This window comes from Loxodonta africana, chromosome 6 (assembly GCF_030014295.1).
Source record: "Loxodonta africana isolate mLoxAfr1 chromosome 6, mLoxAfr1.hap2, whole genome shotgun sequence".
NCBI lineage: Eukaryota > Metazoa > Chordata > Mammalia > Proboscidea > Elephantidae > Loxodonta > Loxodonta africana.
Window position 1 is genome coordinate 13257054 of NC_087347.1, and position 21152 is coordinate 13278205.

At 42.6% G+C, this 21152-nt stretch overlaps 1 protein-coding gene across 1 annotated transcript in view; it reads left to right on the forward strand.

The window, feature by feature from the left end:
* The window catches only part of PID1 (phosphotyrosine interaction domain containing 1), a 262026-nt gene that overhangs the window by 99804 nt on the left and 141070 nt on the right, over positions 1–21152 (forward strand). The window contains exon 2 of the mRNA XM_010597633.3: positions 15998–16144. Coding sequence (XP_010595935.1) covers positions 15998–16144 — 147 coding nt within the window. The remainder of the gene's footprint in view (positions 1–15997; positions 16145–21152) is intronic.

Below are 21152 nucleotides of genomic sequence, written 5' to 3' on the forward strand. Positions count from 1 at the left end.
GGTTCAGTTTTTAATAAAAGGGATGCTATCATCTGTTTACAAAGGTTTAAAAATTTAAGGGTGTCTTCTACTTAAAAGTTCCTTTTGGAGAGTTTGTCCCCCTTGGTGTTTCTTGCTCATTATTCCATGACAATTTGGCTTTATAGCTTTGCATTTGAAGCATTTTCCTAATGAGGCATGAGATCTGCAGCCAGAGGAGCCCAGAAGTGTTTTTTTTCTAGAAGAGAACGGGAGAGGATGGCCATAATTCCATTTTCTGAGGCCCTGTGGAGCTGAAAGGGGCTGTGAGGATGTCCAGCCCACACTTTTGCAAGGGCTGACCGTTCCTTGGCCAGTTCCCTTCTTCTTGCCTTGGCTTGTGGCTCGTGGGAAACCCTCCTAGTGCGAATCAGGGTGGGGCGCAGAGCACAGGCCAAGGAGAAGGAGAACTGAGCTCATGGATGGCATAGGTTTTTCACGGTCTTGGGATCGAGAAGGGAGTGAAATTTTCGCCTTCTCTTTCCAAACCCTTGTGAACCAGAGGGGTGAGTCTGTGAATGAGCCAAAGGTTAGATGGATCACACGCAACATCTTTGGACAGAGTTTTCCCATCTGACCTTTTAAGAGAAAAACTTGTGGCCGTTGAGTTGATTCGGACTCATGGCGAGCCCATGTGTTGCAAGTAGAACAGCTCCATAGGGTTTTCTTGGCCGTAATCTTTATAGAAGTGGATCACCATACCTTTCTTCCATGGTACCGTGGGTGGGTTTGAAATGCCAACCTTTAGGTTAGTACCAAAAAAAACCCCAACAAAACCCATTGCTGTCGAGTTGTTTCTGACTCATAGTGACCATAGGATAGAGTAGAACTGCCCCATAGGGTTTCCAAGGAGGCTTTGGTGATTCGAACTGCCGACCTTTTGGTCAGCAGCCGAATACTTAATCACTGCACCACAAGGGTTAGTAGAGGAGAACAAACCATTTATGCCACCCAGGGACCTTAACTTTTTAAGAGAGGATCTGGATTTGGATTTGGGCTTTACGGTGTACTATGGCTGCTAACCAAAATGTTGGCAGTTCAAATCTACCAGCCACTTCTTGGAAACCCTGTGGGGAAGTTCTGCTCTGTCCTGTAGGGTCACTATGAGTTGGAATCGACTCGAGGGCAGTGGGTTTGGTTTGGCTTTTTAGGTGTACAAAGAAGAAGAGGGGGAGAGGAAGAGAAGGAGAGAGAAAAAAGAAAGAAGCAATAACAATCTCAGTGATGAGTATCATAAATTATACAGTGTATTAGTTTCCAGGAGCCGTGGTGCTACAGTGGTTAAAACGCTTGACTGCTAACCAAAAGGTCAGTGGGTTGAACCCACCAATCACTCTGTGTGAGAAAGATGTGGCAGTCTGCTTCCGTGAAGATCACAGCAGTTCTCCTGTGTCCTGTAGGATTGCCTTGAGTGGAATCGAGGTGGCTACCTACAGTGGGTTGGTTGGTTTGGCATTAGTTTCCTAAGGGTGCCATAACAAAGTACCACAAACTGGGTGGTTGAAAGCAATAGAGATTTTCCATTTCATGGTTCTGGAGGCTGGAAATCTGAATTCAGGGTGTCAGCAGGGCGGTGCTCTCTCTGAAGACTCTAGGGAAGGATCATTCCTTGTCTCTTCACCTTCTGATAGCCCTAGGCCTTCCCTGGCTTGTGGCAGCATCACTCAATCTGCCTCATCCCCACCTGATACTTTCCATCTTCCCCATGTGTCCCTTTTCCTCTTCCAATAAGGACACCAGCCATATTGGATTAGGGCCCATCCTACTCCAGTGTGACCTTATCTTACCTTGATTACATCTGCAAAGACCCTGTTTCCAAGCAAGGTCACATCACAGGTATCAGGGTTCAAGACTTCAGCATATCTTTTGGAGGACATGATTCAGTCCATAACACAGGGTGATGATTGTTATTACAATTATGGCTAATGTATGCAGCTCTTGCCCTGTGTCAGAACTTGTGTGAGGTACTCTGTTGTTGTTAGTTGTCATCAAGTCGACCCACATTTGCATCTCCAAGCACAACAGGATGAAACACTGCCTAGCTCTGTGCCATCCCCGTGATTGCTGATCAGACTGTTGTGACCCCTAGGGCTTTCATTGGCTAAGTTTCAGAAGTAGGTAGCCAGGCCTTTCTTTCTAGTCCATCTTAGTCTGGAAACTCCAGTGAAACTGTTCAGCATCATAGCAGCGCACAAGCCTCCACTGACAAAGAGGTGGTGGCTACGTGTGAGGTACATTAGCTGGGAACTGAACTCCGGTCTCCCACATGGAAGGTGAGAATTCTACCACTGAGCTACCACTTTACTTATGCAGCGCTATGAATTGTGGGTACTATAATTGCCCCATCTGCAGATCAGCAGTCTGTGACTTTGGGAGGTTAAGTGAACTCTCCAAGGTCATGCAGCTGGTAAGAGGTGGACCCAGGATTCAAATCCAGGCAATCCTGGCTGTTGTGGCAGAAGTACTCCATTCCTGACCTACTGATGGATTCTCCCTGGCCCAAGGTATATTATTTTGCTTCCTGTTGTTAATTGCATGATTAAGGAGAAAGTCCATGGAAATGTCTGTCATATAAATGAAGTACTTGGGTCCTTAGGGCTTACACAATGTCGTTCTCTTTCTCATGGTACCAAAAAACAAAACAAAAAAACTCTCAAACCTGTTGCCATTGAGTCCTTTCCATCTCATGGCGACCTCAAGTGTTACAGAAATAGAATTGCTCTAAAGGGTTTTTTTTTTTCTGTAATCTTTATGGAAGCAGACTGCCAGGACTTTCTTCCGCAGTGCTGCTTGGTGGGTTGAAACCTCCAACCTTTAAGTTAGTAGTCACGTGCAAATCATTTCGGTCACCCAGGGACCTTTATTTCATGGTAACGTTGAATAAAACATTAATAGCACAAAAAGGCCTAGTAGATGTGGACATTCATCAAGAATTTCTGAAGTCAGCCATGACTAGCATACAAACTCATGTTGTAGGAAAAGGCCGTCTGTTACTAAGTATTATAAACCACTATCGGTGTCAACTTGAGTTTTTGAAACTTGTCAGAATGTAGGCTGTTGAATTTGGGATTCTAGTTACCTAATGTTGTTGGGTGCCATGGAGTTGATTCTGACTCATAGTGACCCCATGTGACAGAGTAGAAGTGCCCCCTAGTTTTCTGTGCTGTTATCTTCAGGATAACGGAACAGATCTTTAGGTCTTTTGCACATGGAGCCGCCGGGTGGGTTCAAACCACCAACCTTTTTGTCCACAGCCTTGCGCTTAACGATTGTGCTACCAGGGCTCCTAGTTACCTAATAGAAACAACATATAGTGCAGGCTGTGTTTAAGGACAAGAGCTGAATCCAGGCATTGAAAATCATACGCCCCCAGGGCATAGACTGACTGTGAGCTGAGGCAGGGGAGCTCTGAGCCAAATGGAATCAATTACTGTCCTCTTGGATGTGGACTTGCGGTTTGTTTACCAAGACCATTCACGGGTGGGGAGTCAAGTTTCTTTATTCTTCTTGTTTATAATTTAATTTGCTAATCCTCTTTAAAAAGAGAAGGGCGGAGGGGCTTTGGACTAAACTACATAAATCCGGATTTTATGAGCATGTTGAATGCGACTAAGGAAATATAAAGTTGTTCTGAATTTACGTGCTAAAGATGCACCTGTTTTGGATTTGTAGCTCTGATAGATGTTATTTTTTAGAAGAAGTATAAGGAGCTTGGGTTGAACTTGAGGCTAATGATGGCCAGTGACAGGCACAGGGAGAGGAAAATCCACCTTCAGCAATCACAGAATCTGCCCACCTCCTGCAAGCCTAGTTGGCACTAGTAAGAGATTGTATAGGAGAAACTGCCCCTGGCATCCACAAACCTAACTTCTTGGCTGCAAATAGAGCAAAGTCCATTTGGATCTTTTTCCTTGGAGAGAGGATGATTGAAGTGTGTGTCGTTTGTAACACACAGGAATAATACTAAAGGTTATTGCCATGAATACTGTCAAAGTATGATTTCTAATAACTCTGAACCATAGTGGTAAGTGGCCTATGTTTAGGTCAACATTCGACTGAATGTGGTGAGTGGAAGGAATGTTAAGATAGGGTCTCACTTGTTTTAGATCAAAATATGAGTTGTCTTAAGATAGTGGTCCTCAGAAAGGATTAAGGTATATTATTAGCTGCTGTGGCGTCTAGTCGGCCCCCAACTTATGGTGACCCCAAGCACAATGGAATGAAACACTTCCGGGTCCTGCACCATCCCCGTGATTGGTTGCGGATCAGACCACTGTGATCCATAGGGTTTCATTGGCTGATTTTCGGAAGTAGAGCACCAGGCCTTTCTTCCTAGTCCATCTCAGTCTGGAAACACTGCTGAAACTTGTTCAGCATCACAGCAACCTGTTAACCTCCATTGACAGGTGGGTGGTGGCGACACTTGAAGTACACTGGCCTGGGATAGAACCCAGGGCTCCCGCATGGAAGGTGAGAATTCTGCCTCAGAACTACCACGGCCCCTCCTGGGGGTGTATTAGAATCATTTGTTTACTCCTCTCCCTGGGCACTCCTTAGGTTGTACTCCAGGATGGGGGGTCAGGCAGTTTGTCCACCACTTGAATTTTTAAAATATTTTCCACTTGATGCTGTTGTGGCTTACTCTTACAGGTATGGCTGCCATTTTTGAAAGTATTAAGTGTCTTTCTGCTTCTTAGAAATACAAGAACGTCATTGCTCACAGAGACTTGTGCTCGTTTTTATTAACTGGCTAATTGACTCATAAACAAGATCAGCCTTTACTTAAAATAAAGAAATACTTATTTTTGACAACCAAAATATGACCCTGATTAGTGAATTGGTCACTGGAGAGCTCCTTGTTTACCCAATGTTGGCATGAGTTTCTTACCATACATCACAGTCAAAGCAATGAATAAAGGTTGCTGAAGACTGTGGTGTGTGGATTTCTGATGGACTTGGGGAGAGATTGGGAAGATTTAATTAGTGTCTACAAGCATCCTGTTTTGGTTATTTATTGCTGTGTAACAAATCGTTCCAAAGTATAGCTGTTTAAAACAACAGTAGTCTTTCATTTGGCTCATGAATTTGCAATTTGGACAGAGCCCTGTGGGGTCAGACGGAGTAGCTCAATTGGGACTGAAGGATCCGCTTCACGATGGTTCATTCACATGACTGATGACTGGCAGGGTGGTGTTGGTTGCCAGCTGGGAGCTGAGCTGGGATTGCCTTGTTTTTCTCTCCACATACACCTCTCCTTGGAGCTGTTTGAGCTTCCCTACATCATGGCGCCTGGATTCCTAGATGGAGGGTTATAAGAAACAGGAAGTGAAAGCTATCAGTCTTCTAAGGGTTGAACTAGAAGGGAGCTGCCTTCTTTGTCTCTCTTGTATATCTCAAAAGAGATTGGCTTAAGACACAACCTAATCCTGTAGATTGAGTTCTGACTCTTTTACGCAACTGCCACTAATCCCACCTCATTAACGTCGTAGCAGTGGGATTTACAACACACAGGAAAATCACATCAGATGACAAAATGGTGGAAAATCACACAATATTGCGAGTCATAGCCCAGTCAAGTTGACACATACTTTGGGGGGACACAATTCAAATTGTTATTTGATCCTACCTTTTTTATGTCGATAGTTCTTAAAAGAGCATAATGTTCAAGGCAGACATTTTTAACTAGTTTAAGCTGCACTCTGGTTTGGTTTTAAGAAGACTTCAGGGAATATTTTTGGTTTAAGGTTTAAAGATAATCTCAGGGCAGTCATTTCAGGGGTTCTTCCAGCCTCCATGGCTCCAGAAGGTTTGGAGTCCATGAGAATTTGAAATTCTGTTCTTCATTTTCCTCCCTTACATCAGGCTTGATCTTTGCCATGAGACCAGAAGAACTGAATGGTGCCTGGCTACCATTACTGAACGTTTTGATCAAAGATCAAGTTCTTCTGGTCTCATGGCAAAGAAGGCATTTGTTCATGGAGGCAATCAGACACACATTCCATATCCTCGTCCTATTTCTGACTCTCCTTCTTCCTTTGTTGCTCAAGGCAAATAGAGACCAGTTTCCATGCCACTTGCAAGCTTTTAAGATCCCAGGAACTACGTATTGAACAAGGAGGTAGAATGGAAGCACTAACATGTTATTAGGCCAATGAACTGGGATGTCCCATGAAACCATGACCCTAAACCTCCAAACTATCCCATGAGGTTTTTGGTTGTACATAAGCAGCCTCAGCAGCTATTTTTTTTTTTTTTTTTGTCATCTATTACACAACTTTTGCCTTTTCAACTTTTTACGGGTAAACAGCTTACTGACAGCACTTACAGGAATCGGCTGTGCAACCCTACCCTTAATCGACATGATTTTTTCCAGCACTATTAACCCCCTTCCCCTTCCTCCTCCCTCCCGCCTGTAGTAACTGCTAATAAGCTTGGGTCTCTATACATTTGCCTTTTCTTGTCTTTTTATATAAGTAAGGTTATACAATATTTGTCCTTGTGTGATTGACTGACTTCACTCAGCATGTCTTCCAGCTCCATCCGTATTGTAGCATGTATCAAGACCTCATTTCTCTTACTGGCTGAGTAGTATTCCATTGTATGTATGGACCGCATTTTGTTTATCCAGTCATCTGCTGGTGGGAATTTGGGTTTTATATAAGTGCTGTGAAAATGGTGATTATTGTACAATGTACAATTCCCACGTAAAGCAGTGAGGGAGGTCAGTTTTGCTTGGGGTGGGAGACGAGTGTTTTAGAAAATCCTTTTATAGGTATAGTGATAATTGAGAGGAACATCAACAAAATATTGGAGTTGCATCTTCCTAGACATGGTCAACTTCTGATTCTTTTTATAACTTTTTCTTCTCTCCTGAAGACAGCATGTATAATAGAAAAATTCTCTGTCCTCTGGAGATGACTTGGCAGTGTAACCCTTTCTACTGAGCCCTGATGAAAGCCCCGATGTGCCAAAGCTCTGGCATGTCACCTCCCTGACCACTTAAAGCCTGGGGACAAAATTATTTTTAGTTTTCTTCCAGCCTGCCAAGATGATGTTCAGTTCTACATCAACCATACCTAGTCCTGTAGAGGAATTTTGATGATAGCAAAAATGAAATGAAAAAGAAAACAAAGGTATATGGACATAAATGTGTTTGTTTATCACATATATGTGCTGTGTCTTGATGAGCAGGGTCCAAACCAAAACCAAACTCGCTGCCATCAAGTTGATTCTGACCTATAGCAACCCTACAGGACAGAGTAGAACTGCCCCATAGAGTTCCCAAGGAGCACCTGGCAGATTTGAACTGCTGACCTCTTGGTTAGCAACCATAGCGCTTAACCACTACGCCATCAGGGTTTCCTGATAAGCAGGATGCTCACCATAAAACCAGTTGCCATCACGTCAACTCCAACGCATGGAGACCCCATGTATGTCAGGGTAGAACTGTGCGCCATAATGTTATCAGTGGCTGATTTTTCAGAAGTAGATAGTCAGGTCTTTTTTCTGAGGCACCTCCTCTTTAACAGCTGAACATGTTTACCACACCAGGGAACTCCCCTGAGACCCTAAAGGGAAGCATTTTAGGTTGGAACTTGAAGGTGATCTTGAGGCTATAATTGGGGACTTAGTATGAGAGACGATTCTTGGAATCTTAGTCTCATGACATTTGGTTGGTCTTCAAATCTTACATCATTTTGTCTGACTTCTTTCATAGTGTGTTTACTCCACTTGTTTGTCTTTATTCTCTGCTCTGCACCCACACTTGTTAATTTGGAGGACGATAAACACCTGTGGCTGTTTCTCACTGGGCTGTTGCTATGTGTCAGGTTTTCAAAGGCTGCCTTGTGTTTCTTGGAACCCTTGTGTATACACATGCATCAAAGAACAAAATGCATAGGTGTCTACTTACCCATGCCTCAATCATTGTTTAATTAAAAATCACCTATTTTAAAATTAACATAGAAGAAAGAAAATGAATTGCATATAATTCAACGATCTGGAAATAGCCACTGTTAACACTTTTGTGGAGACCCTAGTGGCGTTCATGGTTAAATGTTCTACTTCTAGACAGCTGGCAATCTGCTCCCGAAAGGTCATGGCCTTGAAAACCCTATGAAGAAGTTCTACTCTGCGCACATGGTGTCGCCATGAGTGGAAATTGACTCAACAACAACTAACAACAACGCTTATGTATGTGTATTTTTAGCCATCTTTAGATTGTTGTCTGTATTTAAATGGCAGAAAACGTGGAGAGAAAAGAATAGAGATATTTTTGTGTGCACGCCCAATGTGCCTGTTACCCTTCTAGGTATTCAGTGTACATTAAGGAGGGCAATGTTGCAGAATGTTAGGGGATCCAGGCCCTGACGACAGAATGCCTGCGTCTGAATCTGCTCTGCTTCTTTTCATGGTATTTTTGAAGTGTTTAAATGAGGTGAACCCTATGGAGCAGTTCTCCTCTGTAACACATGGGGTCGCCATGAGTTGGAATTGGACTCGACAGCAACTAACAACGATAACAATCCTTGTAAAGTCCCTGGCACTTGATGAGAATTCTGGATTTCTCTCTGTCCCTTTTTCTGTCTCACACACACACTCGTATCAGTTTTCCGGGAAGGGTATTATTTTTTTTGTCTTATGATGATGTCTTAGTTATCTAGTGCTGCTGTAACAGAAATACCACAAGTGGATGGCTTCAACAAACAGAAGTTTATTCTTTTCACATTCTAGTAGGCTGAAAGTCCAAATTCAGGATGTCGGCTCCAGGGGAGGGCTTTCTCTGTTAGCTCTGGAGAAAGGTCCTTGTCATCAGTCTTCCCCTGGACTAGGAGCTTCTTAGTGCAGGAACCTCAGGTCCAAAGGATGTGCTCTGCTCCTGGCACTGCTTCCTTGGTGATATGAAGTTCCCCGCCCCCTGCCCCCACACTTGCTTCTCTCTTTTATATCTCAAAAGAGAATGGTTTAAAACACAACCTAATCTTATAGATTGAGTTCCGCTTTATTACCATAACTGCGTTTAATCTCAATCTGTCCTCATTAACATCATAGAGGCAGGATTTACAACACGTAGGAAAATCACATCAGATGACAAAATGTGGACAATCACACAGTACTGGGAATCATGGCCTAGCTAAGTTGACAGATGTTTTGGGGGGACACAATGTAGTCCATGACAGATGAGGTAACTGAGACTCCAAGGGCATACACAACTTGGCCAAAGTCAAATAGACTCAGGATTGAACCTCGGTTTTCTGATTCCAAGGCCCTCTATTTCATTATGTGCCGTGTAATATTTATTACAAAGTCAGCTCCATTAGGCAGTTGTAAAAGATGATATTGCAGCTACCTGTCAGCTCCAGTTGGTATAGAAGTGACCTGGGATGGTGTGCTGGCTGCAGAACTGAAGGTAGCATCAGATGTCTGGGGACCCGAATCTGGCCTTTTGAAGCCTGTAGCTCGGGGGACCTTGGACAAGTTGCATCACTTCCCTGGACTTCTGTTTTTTCATCAGTGAAATGACGGGGTTGGGCTGGGTCTTCTGTAGTCTTGCTTCTATTTTTAATTCTCTAAAACCTCTTATAGAGAGTCACAGGGTTCATGTTTTCATGATTATTTTTGAAGGAGGCTGGGGATAATGTCCTTTGGTGGTGCAAATAGTTAACACATTGGACTACTAAATGAAAGGTTGGAGGTTCGAATCTACCCAGAGGCACCTCAGAAGAAAGGCCTGGTGATCTGCTTCCTATGAGTCAGCCAAAGAAAACCCTGTGAAGCCCAGTTCTACTCAGATACCCGGGGGGTCGCCATGAGTCAGAATCGACTTGATGGCAACTGGTTAACTGCTGGGGGAGGGAGAGTCAGGATCACTATGACAGCCTCTCCTCCAAGACTGAAGGACACAGGGCCTGACCAAAGATTGAGGGAGAACAAGAGGGACCCTTCCCTGATTTCTCATAAATAGAGGTATGATTTAATTCAGCTGTACTTGAATTTTTTCATGGGTGTTTTCATGGCTGTGTAAAATTTTTGTTCTGTGTTCCTAGCGTGTGTCATTTTGAATCAGGGCTTACAGATTCAAATGTCTATAAGGGTCAAGCAAGTGCTGTATAGGAGGGAGGTTGGTAAGGCATAAAACGACCGTAAAAACGGCCGTTAGTGTTCAGTCTAGAAGAGAAAGCTGGCAGTGAGGTGAGGGTGGACCAAGGTGAACTGCAGAGCCAAAGCCCCAGGTACCTAGGGATGATTACAACAACCAGGCAAGGCTAATTGTTGACTACAAAACTAATTGCTAAATGAGGAATCCAAGTCGTTTTTGCCAGATATTCTGATTTTCCAAGAGAAGTGGAGGTAAAGGTTTAATGATCTGGGTGATCTTAGTTTTTGAATGCTGCTTCATATTTTAATCAAAAAAGCAATCTGTGCAACAAAAAATATCCGTAGGCCAGATAGACCTTTGGGCTGCTAGCATGCAACTCCTGTTTAACAATAAATTTTGTATGTGTAGATAAATAGTTTAGAAGATGATAGCAACTGCTTAAAATGGAAATACAGGATAATTTTTTTGTATGTGTATGTATGTCTGGATGTTTATACATACGTGTGTGTGTTTATTTCATGTCAGTAACAAAAATAACTGAATATATATATTATTCTATGTATTAAGAAAGCCTCACTCGGGGATATAGGTATTTATGTATAGCTCCAGTGAGCCTTTTTTATGCCCTGGGGTTTTTTTGCACACTCTGTGAGTAAGGAATTATTTCTGGGCTTCTCTTCTCCCACATAACCTCTTGAGAGAATCTGTGATGTGTTCAAAAGAAACATGTTCATAATGGAAACTGAATGGATAAATAAGGGTGTGTGAACATGAATATTTTCAGAAAGCTTAATAATAGAGATCACTTTAATAAAGATAGGCAGCCTTTTAAACATTTCAGTGTCTTGATACAGGCCTTTAAAGTTAAGCTGGAACTGTTTGGAATAGGACAGTTACTAGGATGATGTTCGGTAAGAAGATACTTGGTGTGGCCTTGTCTTTTCTTGATTGATATGAACTACGCAAGAAAAAAAAAAAAATCCTGGAAATCAAATGGTTAAACTTTGTGTGTGCCTGCCAGATTTGGGGATATTATGCAATCCTGTTTCATTTTAAAAATAGGATAAGCAAACACACACCTTTGCCTTAAAAAAAAGTTTAAATGAAAGCTGAGTTTAATTAAGTAGAATTTGCTTTTACTCAATAATACAATTACTCTTAACCATAGGCTAAATTATTTGTTGTTGTTTTTTTTTTAAATAATTTTTATTGTGCTTTAAGTGAAAGTTTACAAATCAAGTCAGACTTTCACAAGTAGACTTACGTACACCTTACTATATACTCCCACTTACTCTCCCCCTAATGAGTCAGCCTGCTCCCTCCTTCCAGTCTCTCCTTTCTTGACCGTTTTGCCAGTTTCTAACCACTTCTACCCTCCCATCTCCCCTCCAGACAGGAGATGCCAACATAGTCTCAAGTGTCCACCTGATGCGAGTAGCTCACTCCTCATCAGCATCTCTCTCCAGCCCATTGTCCAGTCCAAGCCATGTCTGAGGGGTTGGCTTCGGGAATGGTGCCTGTCCTGGGCCAACAGAAGGTTTGGGGACCATGACTGCCGGGATTCCTCTAGTCTCAGTCAGACCATTAAGTCTGGTCTTTTTATGAGAATTTGGGGTCTGCATCCCACTGTTCTCCTGTTCCCTCAGGGGTTCTCTGTTATGCTCCCTGTCAGGGAAGTCATCGGTTGTGGCCGGGCACCATCTAGTTCTTCTGGTCTCAGGATATTTGTTGTTTTTTAACAGAAAAATATTTTATTGCTATGTTGATTTTTTTTGTGAAAATGTTAGAATAAATATTTAAAAGCAGAAATCTAAGAATATACATTGTAAATGTGGGATGGCTAAGGTTATGTGTCAACTTGGCTAGGCCATGATTCTTAGGTGTTTGGTAATCATCAGTTGTTTGTAATCATCCTCCATTTTGTGATCTGCTATGAGCAGCCAATCAGTTGAAAGAGGCATTTTCCTGGGGGTGTGGCCTGCATCCAATATCTATGGATGTTCTGGTAAAGCTCGCTGTCTTGATCCTGCGTCTGACTCGTCATTGTCTGACCTCTGGTTCTTGGGATGAAAGCCAGCAGCCTGCCATCTGACATGCTGATTTTGGGTTCATCAACCCCTGCAACCACGTGAGTCAGGAGAGGCCTCCAGCCTGACACCTGACCCATGTATTTGGGACTTGCCAGCCTCCACAACTGTGTGAGCCATTTCCTTTTAATAAATCTCTCTCTCTATTTATATATATATATATGCTTCACTGGTTTTGCTCCTCTAAAGAACCCAGCCCAAGACAAAATGATTAGCAAAGGATTTGATTAAAAGTTACAAAAGAGTGTTACAGTTGTTTGTTTTCTCATTTTTGGGGCCTTATGCCAAACAAGTGGTATAAAATTCAAGGAAACCGGGAAGTGATTCTCATTAAGGCATGCCCAAAGTAAAAAAAATGAAATGTTATTATGAACAGAATGTCAAAGCCTCACTGTTTTTGCACACTTGTACAAATTAACATTTCTTTGGGGTACTGAAGTTTTCCATTAATCTGATTCCCCTACTTCTTCCTTGTGGTTTTCTCAAGACAAACATTTGGAATATCTTTGAAACTTGATTACGGCATGGCCGAATCCATAATTTGCGAGTTAAAACTAACCATTATAGTCAGCTTTCAAAATGTAAGGATGGACCAAGGATTAAAATCTTAATTTGAGTGAGGTTACGGTCCAGCTCTCTTATAAAAGAGACAAAACAGGCTGGTCTTCCAAAGATGCTTTGTGTTTTGGATACAGAATGTATACAAAAGTGAGATACACTCGATTTGAATTGTTAAAATATGTAAATCCCCGGCTGGCTGCTAAACTGGGAAAGATTAATGTCTGAATAGGAGTAGGAAGTGCCGACTGTAAAATTATACAGGGCATGGAGACTACCCCACCCGCATAATGGGGCTTGATTTAGCGGCTCTATTTTGGGATCGCACATAAAGCGCCCAACGCAGAAAGCCAAGCTTTGTTGAATTTGTCCGGGACAGTGCCCTAATTTTCTACAACACTATTCACTTGGCTCGTTTAAGAATGAATAACACATTTTCTTTATGGAACTCCATGCATCTTTCGTTTGGGAGCGGCAGCTTTTCCAAGTTCCTCTCTTAAATCCCTTTTTTGTTGCCTTTTGGTACTGCTATTTCGTTATTTTTAAGCTGTATTGTCTTTATTGTGCCTTTTTGTTTGTGCAAAGATCAAGCGATGACGTATTTAACATGGCATAGCGGTTTGTGCTCGTCTCCTAGCCTAAAGGTTGGCAGTTCGAACCCACCCAGTGGTGCCACAGAACAAAGGCCTGGTGGTCTGCCTCGTAAAGATTACAGCCAAGAACATCTGATGGAGCAGCTCTGCTCTGTAACGCATGGGGTTGCCATGAGTCAAAACTGACTGGATGACAGCCTGTTTGATTTTTTGTTTTAACATATGATTTTAGAGTTGACAAATGAGACAACTGAGGCCCAGGAAATACAAGGTCATAAGCTGTGATAGTGCCTGGGTCTTTGTAACCTAGACAGGAGCACTTGTTGTACAACAAAACAAACCAAAAAACCCAGTTGCCCTTGAGTCGATTCCAGCTCATAGCGACCCTACAGGACAGAACTGGGTATTATTCCATGTCCACTCTGACTATCTCTTAAAACTTGGAATTCATCCCATTTTCGCAGTAGCTCATAGCGGCTTTATCTTAGACCAGGAGAACCTGGGCATTATATTCTCTGCTTTAGATGGTTATTTGGTATTTGATCATTAGGGCTCTGGCTCTTCCCATAATAAAGTGCAAGATTCATTATTATTTTTAAAAATAGTGTTATCATGCCTTTCTGCAGTTTAAAATTTATAAAGTCATTTAAAATTTTTTGCTAGTGGCTCCATTTTGTTTTCATAGAAGATCTTTCATTACAAAAGTCATTTGTATTCCTAGGGCCCTTTTGGTTTCAAGTGTCAGACACTTAACTCCAACTTGCCCAGGCATTAGGAAAGGAATTTATTGGTTGACATTCTCCGTAGGTCAGTAGGTGGATCTGCGTTTGTCACAGCTGGACCCAGGGCTTCACAGTGTCGAGTCTGTGTCTCTGCATTGCTTAGCTTTGATCGTCTCTGTGTGGCCTCGTTCTCAGACTCGCCTTGATGGGCCGGAAGTTCAGCAGCAGCTCTGAACTTGTATTATGCCAGCCTACCAGCCCTATATCTCAATTTTCCAGAAGGATCTATTTGGCCATTCTTGAATTTCCTGTGAATCAGATCCTTTGGCCAGGGACATGAGGCATGACGTATTCTGATGGTCATTCTGTATCATATGTTGTTTCCCAGTAGTAGAGGATGGGAAACTGACCGATAACCACATCCCACAGGGAAGCACATCATAAGGGGCATGTTTCCCAAAGGAAGGGGATGGCAAAGTGCTCATTTCAGAAATGACCCCAACTCTTGCACTCCTACCACTGAAGACATGCAAGAACAACTGAGTCACATAAAATGTTAATTTGCCATAAAAAGATGTATTACAGCAGATTCAGTGATTCATCGGATAACCCGTCTTTTATTTCCCTCTCTGCCTTCCCCTTTTTACCTACGCCGTCAAGTCCATTCCCACTCACAGCGAAGGTGGGGTTTCCAAGGCTGTAAATCTGTCCGGAAGCAGACTGCCACATCTTTCTCCCAGAGAGCTGCCGGTGGTTTCGAACTGCCGACCTTTTAGTTAGCAATCGATCCCTTTAACCACTAGGCCACCAGGACTCCTTTTCACAGTGGGCAGAAAAAGGATAAAAACACAAAAGGGAAAAGTTTTTGTTTTTTTTTTTTTTAAAAGGAATCATTTTTGTGTAATTCACTTTCAAATATTGTCTTAGCCTCCTCTCTTGGGTGCTTCCAGAGAACTTCTCACGTAGACTTGCAGTTGTCATTGGACTTAACAGTCTCCACTGGCTGTGAGAAGTCCTTTCAAGCAGCCACTAACTTTTCATGTTTGGTCCAGCTGTGCCTACCACAGTGTCCGGCTGAATGTCTGGCACTCGGCAACTGTGGATAGAATAAATCGACTGACAGATGCCTCCGTGTGCCTGCTTGGCTAGAGAAGCAAGGGAGCTGAAGAGTGAAGTAGCTGAGGTTTTTACGGCCCGCTGTGTTGAAGTTGGCAGTTGAACTCTATTATCTTCATATTCCCAATTTAAGCTCTCTTTTTTTTTTCCTCTGTTTGTTTCTTTTCCTTAGCTGGGGAGCCAAGTCAAATCACGGGGGAGGTATGGGTGCCAGTCTGCAGCTCCAGTTGGCCTGTGTGTTTTGTGCCTGAACCAGTGGGTACGACATTTGGTTGGACAATAATTGCAATGAGCCAGCAAGACACATATTTTAAAGTGGAGTTATCTCAGGAAATCCAGGCAGTGTGGTTGTCCTACGTCGTGTGAGAAGGGCCACTTCTGGTGCTGTCCGCCAGAACTTAGGGTGTAGCAGAGGTCAGCCTTAACTTTAAAATGGTTCATTTTATGCTATGTGAATTTTACCACAATTGAAAAACAACAAAAAACATGAAGATTTTGCTATTGGATTTGATATTCAATGATCCTGTTGCCTTCAAGGTGATTCTGACTCATAGTGACCCTACAGGATAGAATAGAGCTGCCCCATAGGGTTTCCACGGCTATAATCTCTACAGAAGAAGACTGCCACATCTTTCTCCCAAGGAGCGACGGGTGGGTTCAAACCGCTAGCCTTTCAGTTAGCAGCTGAGTGCTTAACCAGCATGCCACTAAAAAAAAAAAAAAAAAGGGCTCCTTATATTCAATGATAGCATGTACAATTCTAAGCTATTTAAACTATATTTGTTTTATTCATCTGTTTTTCAGCACTTTCAGACCATGTTGAAGTCGAAACTGAATGTCCTTACCCTGAAAAAGGAGCCTCTCCCAGCAGTCATCTTCCACGAACCAGAGGCCATCGAGTTGTGCACCACCATGCCACTGATAAAGACACGGACCCACAGTGGCTGCAAGGTAAGTGGCCCCTGGCCAGCAGAGACTTTCCTGGTAGGACGGACAAAAGGACATGTGGTCTTAAGACACTTGTTTCACCATGGTAACTTTTCTTTTCTTTTTTTTTTATTTTGGTGAAAATATACACAGCCACACACCATATCAACAATTTTCCCCATGTACAGCTCAGTGACGTAGATTACAGTCTTCTAGTTGTGCAAACATTCTCACCATCCTTGTTTGTTCTACCACCATGGACTTAAACTCACTAAGCTTCCCATCTAACCTTTAGAGTTACTGTTGTCAGTTTGATATCACATAGACAAATTCTTTAAAAAGAGCACAACTCAAGGCAGACGTACTTTACTTATTGAGCAAAATTATTTATTTTTTTGTTCAACAAAGACTTTGGAGGGTAGTTTTTGTTTAAGGTTTAAAGTTTGAAGATTATCTCTGGGCAGTAGCTTCTAGGGGTTCATCTATTTGTAATGGATCCAGAAATCCTGGATTCCACTGACAATACGAATTCTGTTCCACATTCTTCCCTCTTTTGATCAAGATTCTGCTATAGAATCTTTGATCCAAAGGATCGGTAATGGTAGCTGAGTACCATCCAGTTCTTCTGGCCTCATGGCAAAGGAGACAGTTAATTGGTCTAATATTGTTTCTCAGTACTTCTGTTCTACCTCCTGGTTTGTAGCATAGTGCCTGGGGTCTTAAAAGCTAGCAAGTGGGCAGGCATCCAAGGCACAACAATAGGTCACCATTCACCTGGAACAGCAGAGGAAAAAGGAGAGTCAGGAATCGGAGGAGGAAATGGACTGAGGGTCTGGTTACCTCCATGAACAACTGCCTCCTTTGCCGTGAGATCAGAAGAACTAGATGGTGCCTGGCTACCATCAACGTGGTAACTTTTTAAAAAAAGAAATATAAAATGTCTTAAAAAATAAGCTCATTACATGATGGTGGTATGAATTCATATTCTGCTTTTCTTTCTTAATAATATAGCACTTTTGATCATTTTTTGGCACACAATAAAGACACAGATTTTAGTATGTCAATACTAAAATAGTATTGATTTAGTATGTCAATAAAATGGTATTCTATCCATATTTCTAGAGCTGTGGTGGCATAGTGGTTAAGAGCTTGGCTGCTAACCAAAAGGTCAGCAGTTCAAATCCACCAGCCGTTCCTTGGAAACCCAATGGGGCAGTTCTGCTGTGTCCTATAGGGTGGCTATGAGTTGGAATTGACTTGATGGCAAAGGGATGGGTATCCATATATCTGTAGCTCTGTGAGACTTTGGGCTTCATAAGAAAAGTTTTGTCCTTAATGATAATTTCTTCTTTTGTAGTCTCCATGTGAATAAAACATCTTTTAAAGAAGGGAAAAAAAACAAAAAAAAACTCACGTTTTCCAACAGTTGTGCTGAGTCCTTTGGGGGCAATTTTGCATTTTTGCTTTGCTTCAGCTCGGAAAGTTTATACTAATATTCTTGCCTCTGAATTCATAAAAAAACAGTATTCATTATGTAAACTGTAATGCTGACATGAAAACAAAAGTAGAAATGAAATGAATAATTTCGGTAAGATTTTGGATTGTGTTCCACAAGATACTCTTTTTCAGTTGAGCTGGTGAATGTGGTAATCGGCTTACAAAGAAAGGTAACAAGGAAAATATGGCTTATGCATACTTTGTCATCCAAAATTTGTTTTGAGTAGTGAAATGAAATAAGGGGCAAGAAAATACATGTGCCCATATGGATTTCCTTTATAACCTTGTGGACACACTCCTGTCTTTATTGCTTTCTAGATTAGGTAAGCAGAGACTGATTGGTCTTTCTTGACGGAATATTCCAACCCCTCCCTGTCGTTGGTGCCACTGAGTTGATTTTGACTCATAGCGACCCCAAGGATGTAGAGTAGAACTGCCTCATAGGGTTTTCTAGGGTGTAGTCTTTATGGAAGCAGATCACCAAGTCTTTCTCCTGCAGAGCTGCTGGGTGGGTTCCAACCGCCAGCCCTTCAGGTAGCAGCCAAACACATAACCGTTTCGCTATCAGGGCATTAACTGTGGTCAAGTTGGAGCTTCTAGAAGTGATGGGTGAAAGTGGTGTGCACAAAACTTCACACATGCTCGTTCTTTCTACATTTATTGAGTGCTCACTGTCTGCCAGGCACGGGGGCACAGTCTGAGCAGGATTGGCCAGCACCTTTATGTAGTTTAACTGCTATTTGGAGCAGGGGATTGTGGTAAATACAGTCTGATAAGCACTGACTGGTGAGAAAGCCAGTCTGAAGAATCTTTCAGACAGAAGCAACGAACCAGACGGAAACCAAACCAGTTACTGCCAAGTTGATCCCAACTACTGGCGACCCCATGTGTGTCAGAGTAGAACTGTGCTCCTTAGGGATTTCAATGGCTAATTTTTTGGAAGTAGATTGCCGGGCCTTTCTTTTGAGGTGCCTCTGGGTGGATTCAAACCACCTGCCTTGAACAAATCATGCTAATTCCTTCAGGTGGAAAGAGGCTTGTTGTGTTTCATAATAGAAGGAATAGGTTGACGTGCCTGGGATGATGAGAAAATTTATGTAGCGTGGTGGGGTCAGGCGGGGGCTCAGGTATAGAGAGCCTTGTGGTCATTGTAAGGAGTTTGGATTTTGTTCTTATTGTGATGGTGAACCATCAGAAGGATTTAGGCAAGTGAGTTATATTAAGAAACAATTGAAAAAAAAAAAAAAAATCCAACGTTGCAGCAGCCATGATGGCTTGTTGCAGCTGAGGTGATCAGACCTGTTTTCTCCTGTCTACCAGTGATGGAGTCTTCAATGACTTAGGCTTGGTAGCAAACATTATTTAATTAATAGTCGTTGAAAATCTACTGTGTACATAGAATCATAATAGAAGGAAGATTGACTTTGCTAAGAGAACATACAACTTCCAAAGAGTAGTTACCAGTGGCTGAGCTTCAACTGGCAAGAACAGATCTATAGAACTGGCTTTTGGTCCCATTGTGGTTAATGTTTTTTGTTCGTGGCCACCATAAAGGAATGATAAGGATACTCATTAAATTTGAAAGTGACATGAGATCAAATTTGGTTATCAATTCCTAAGAAGATTTATTAAAGCCATTTTGAATTCTTTTTCTGTTGGGGAAGATGGTCCCTCAAGAGTAAGATGACATTTACTAAGGACAAATATGAGGAGAGTCTAGTTTGATAAAATCTACAGAGTACCTTTAAAAAATGAGAAGGGGTGAAAAAAGCAGTTACAGACAAAAAGGCCGAGGGATCCAATCCAGATATGGAAGAAAAAAAAAAAATACATACAAACATATACATATATGTTTTTTTATCTAGTCAACTGAGGTTCATAGTGATCTTATGTATAACAGAATTAAACATTACCTGGATTTATGCCATCTTCATGACCATTGGTATGTTTGTCTCTCTGTCTACACACACACACACACATGCACGCACACACACACCTTTTTTTTTTTTTGTAGTATTTGCTAGGAGAATAAAAGTCATTGTTTTTGCTGAAAAGGAGTATAGGGTTCAAGATTCATGGAGTGACTATTTTTCGCTTACTGCCTTAGGTCCTGTTCATTTATTTCTCTTCTAAGAGGCTGTTGGCGGGGGAAGGGGGGAAGAATTCAGAAGAGCACGCCAAAGATGGTGAGGGTCGCCCAGGTGTCCGAGTGGGTGGCTAGCGAGACAAAGGGAAGTCAGCCATGATTTCAGCCGAACACGGGGATGAACTTCTGCATTCAAGGTGGGAAACACATTCCACTGGGCTGTAAAAAATTTATGAACTCTGCATCACTAGAAATCTTGATGAGATTTCAGGCGTAATCCTGGAGTCAGGGACCCGGGCCAACACCTCTAGAGGTACTTTCCAGCTTCAGGATTCTATCTGAAGCCAGAAACCCTCCAGTGTCAAATTTTTCACACTGTATGCTATAAAGTTTATTCATTTAAACGTTAACTGTAAACGTTCTGGAATTACATTCTTTAATGCTCAAGGACACATGTCACATTTGTGTTCAGAGTTCTATTTAGTTAAAAAGCAACAATAAAAAAGTTAGATTTTTGAGCCTTGAAACTTCTGTTTAGACTCCCCAGACCTCCCCCAATTCTTTCCCATCATCAGCAAGAACAAAGTCCAGTGTTTCATCTCTGATTTTCGCGAGTAACTCAGCGCACCGAATGCCAGCTGCAGAAGGAACTCTGGCCCTGACGCGCGCCTGCCAGGAATAATGAGCGTAATGTAGTGTAGCCAGGCCCAGCTGCAGGGCCAGGGCACAAGACCCTGCCTCTTCGCACAGTGCTGGTTCTTTTTTTCCTAACAGCTCTCAAGTTGTGCTGGCAGCACTTGGGGTTTGTGGAAGGAGAGAGGCAGGAGGGAGCAAAGGAAAGAGAGAGTTGGAAATGGGCTCTGGTTAGCACCAGCGGGGCCCTTGCTCATCTCAGGTCTCCCATTTCTCCTCTGATCTGTATTCTCCCTGGGTGCTGGAGGGATTGCCCGGCCAGGCTATTCATGTAGCGGGCAGCTCAGTCTTTGTGTGTGTTCTCCTCTTTTGCTGCCACTCTTTCCTGAAGCAGAGTAATTTAACTGTCTGGCCCACTGCATACCATTAGGAGGCTCCTGACAGCACTCACGTTGGAGCTGCTTTGAGTCTCGGATGCTGGGTTCAATTTTGCAGCAGCAGCAAGGGCTTGTTACTGCTGAGGCGATCATGTCTGTCTTCTCCCGCCTGTTGTTAATTGCCCTTGAACTTGGCCCCGACTCCTGGCGACCCCGTGCACAACAGAATGAAACACTGTCTGTGTTGTAGATCAGTCCATTGTGACCTGTAAGGTTTTCATTGGCTGATTTTTGGAAGTAGATCACCAAACCTTTCTTCCTCTCCTGCCTATAAACAAAGCAAAACAAAAATCAGCTGTTGTTGAATTGATGCCCACTCCTGGCGACCCCGCGTGTTGCAGAGAACTGTACTTCATGGGGTTTTCGTGGCTGCAATATT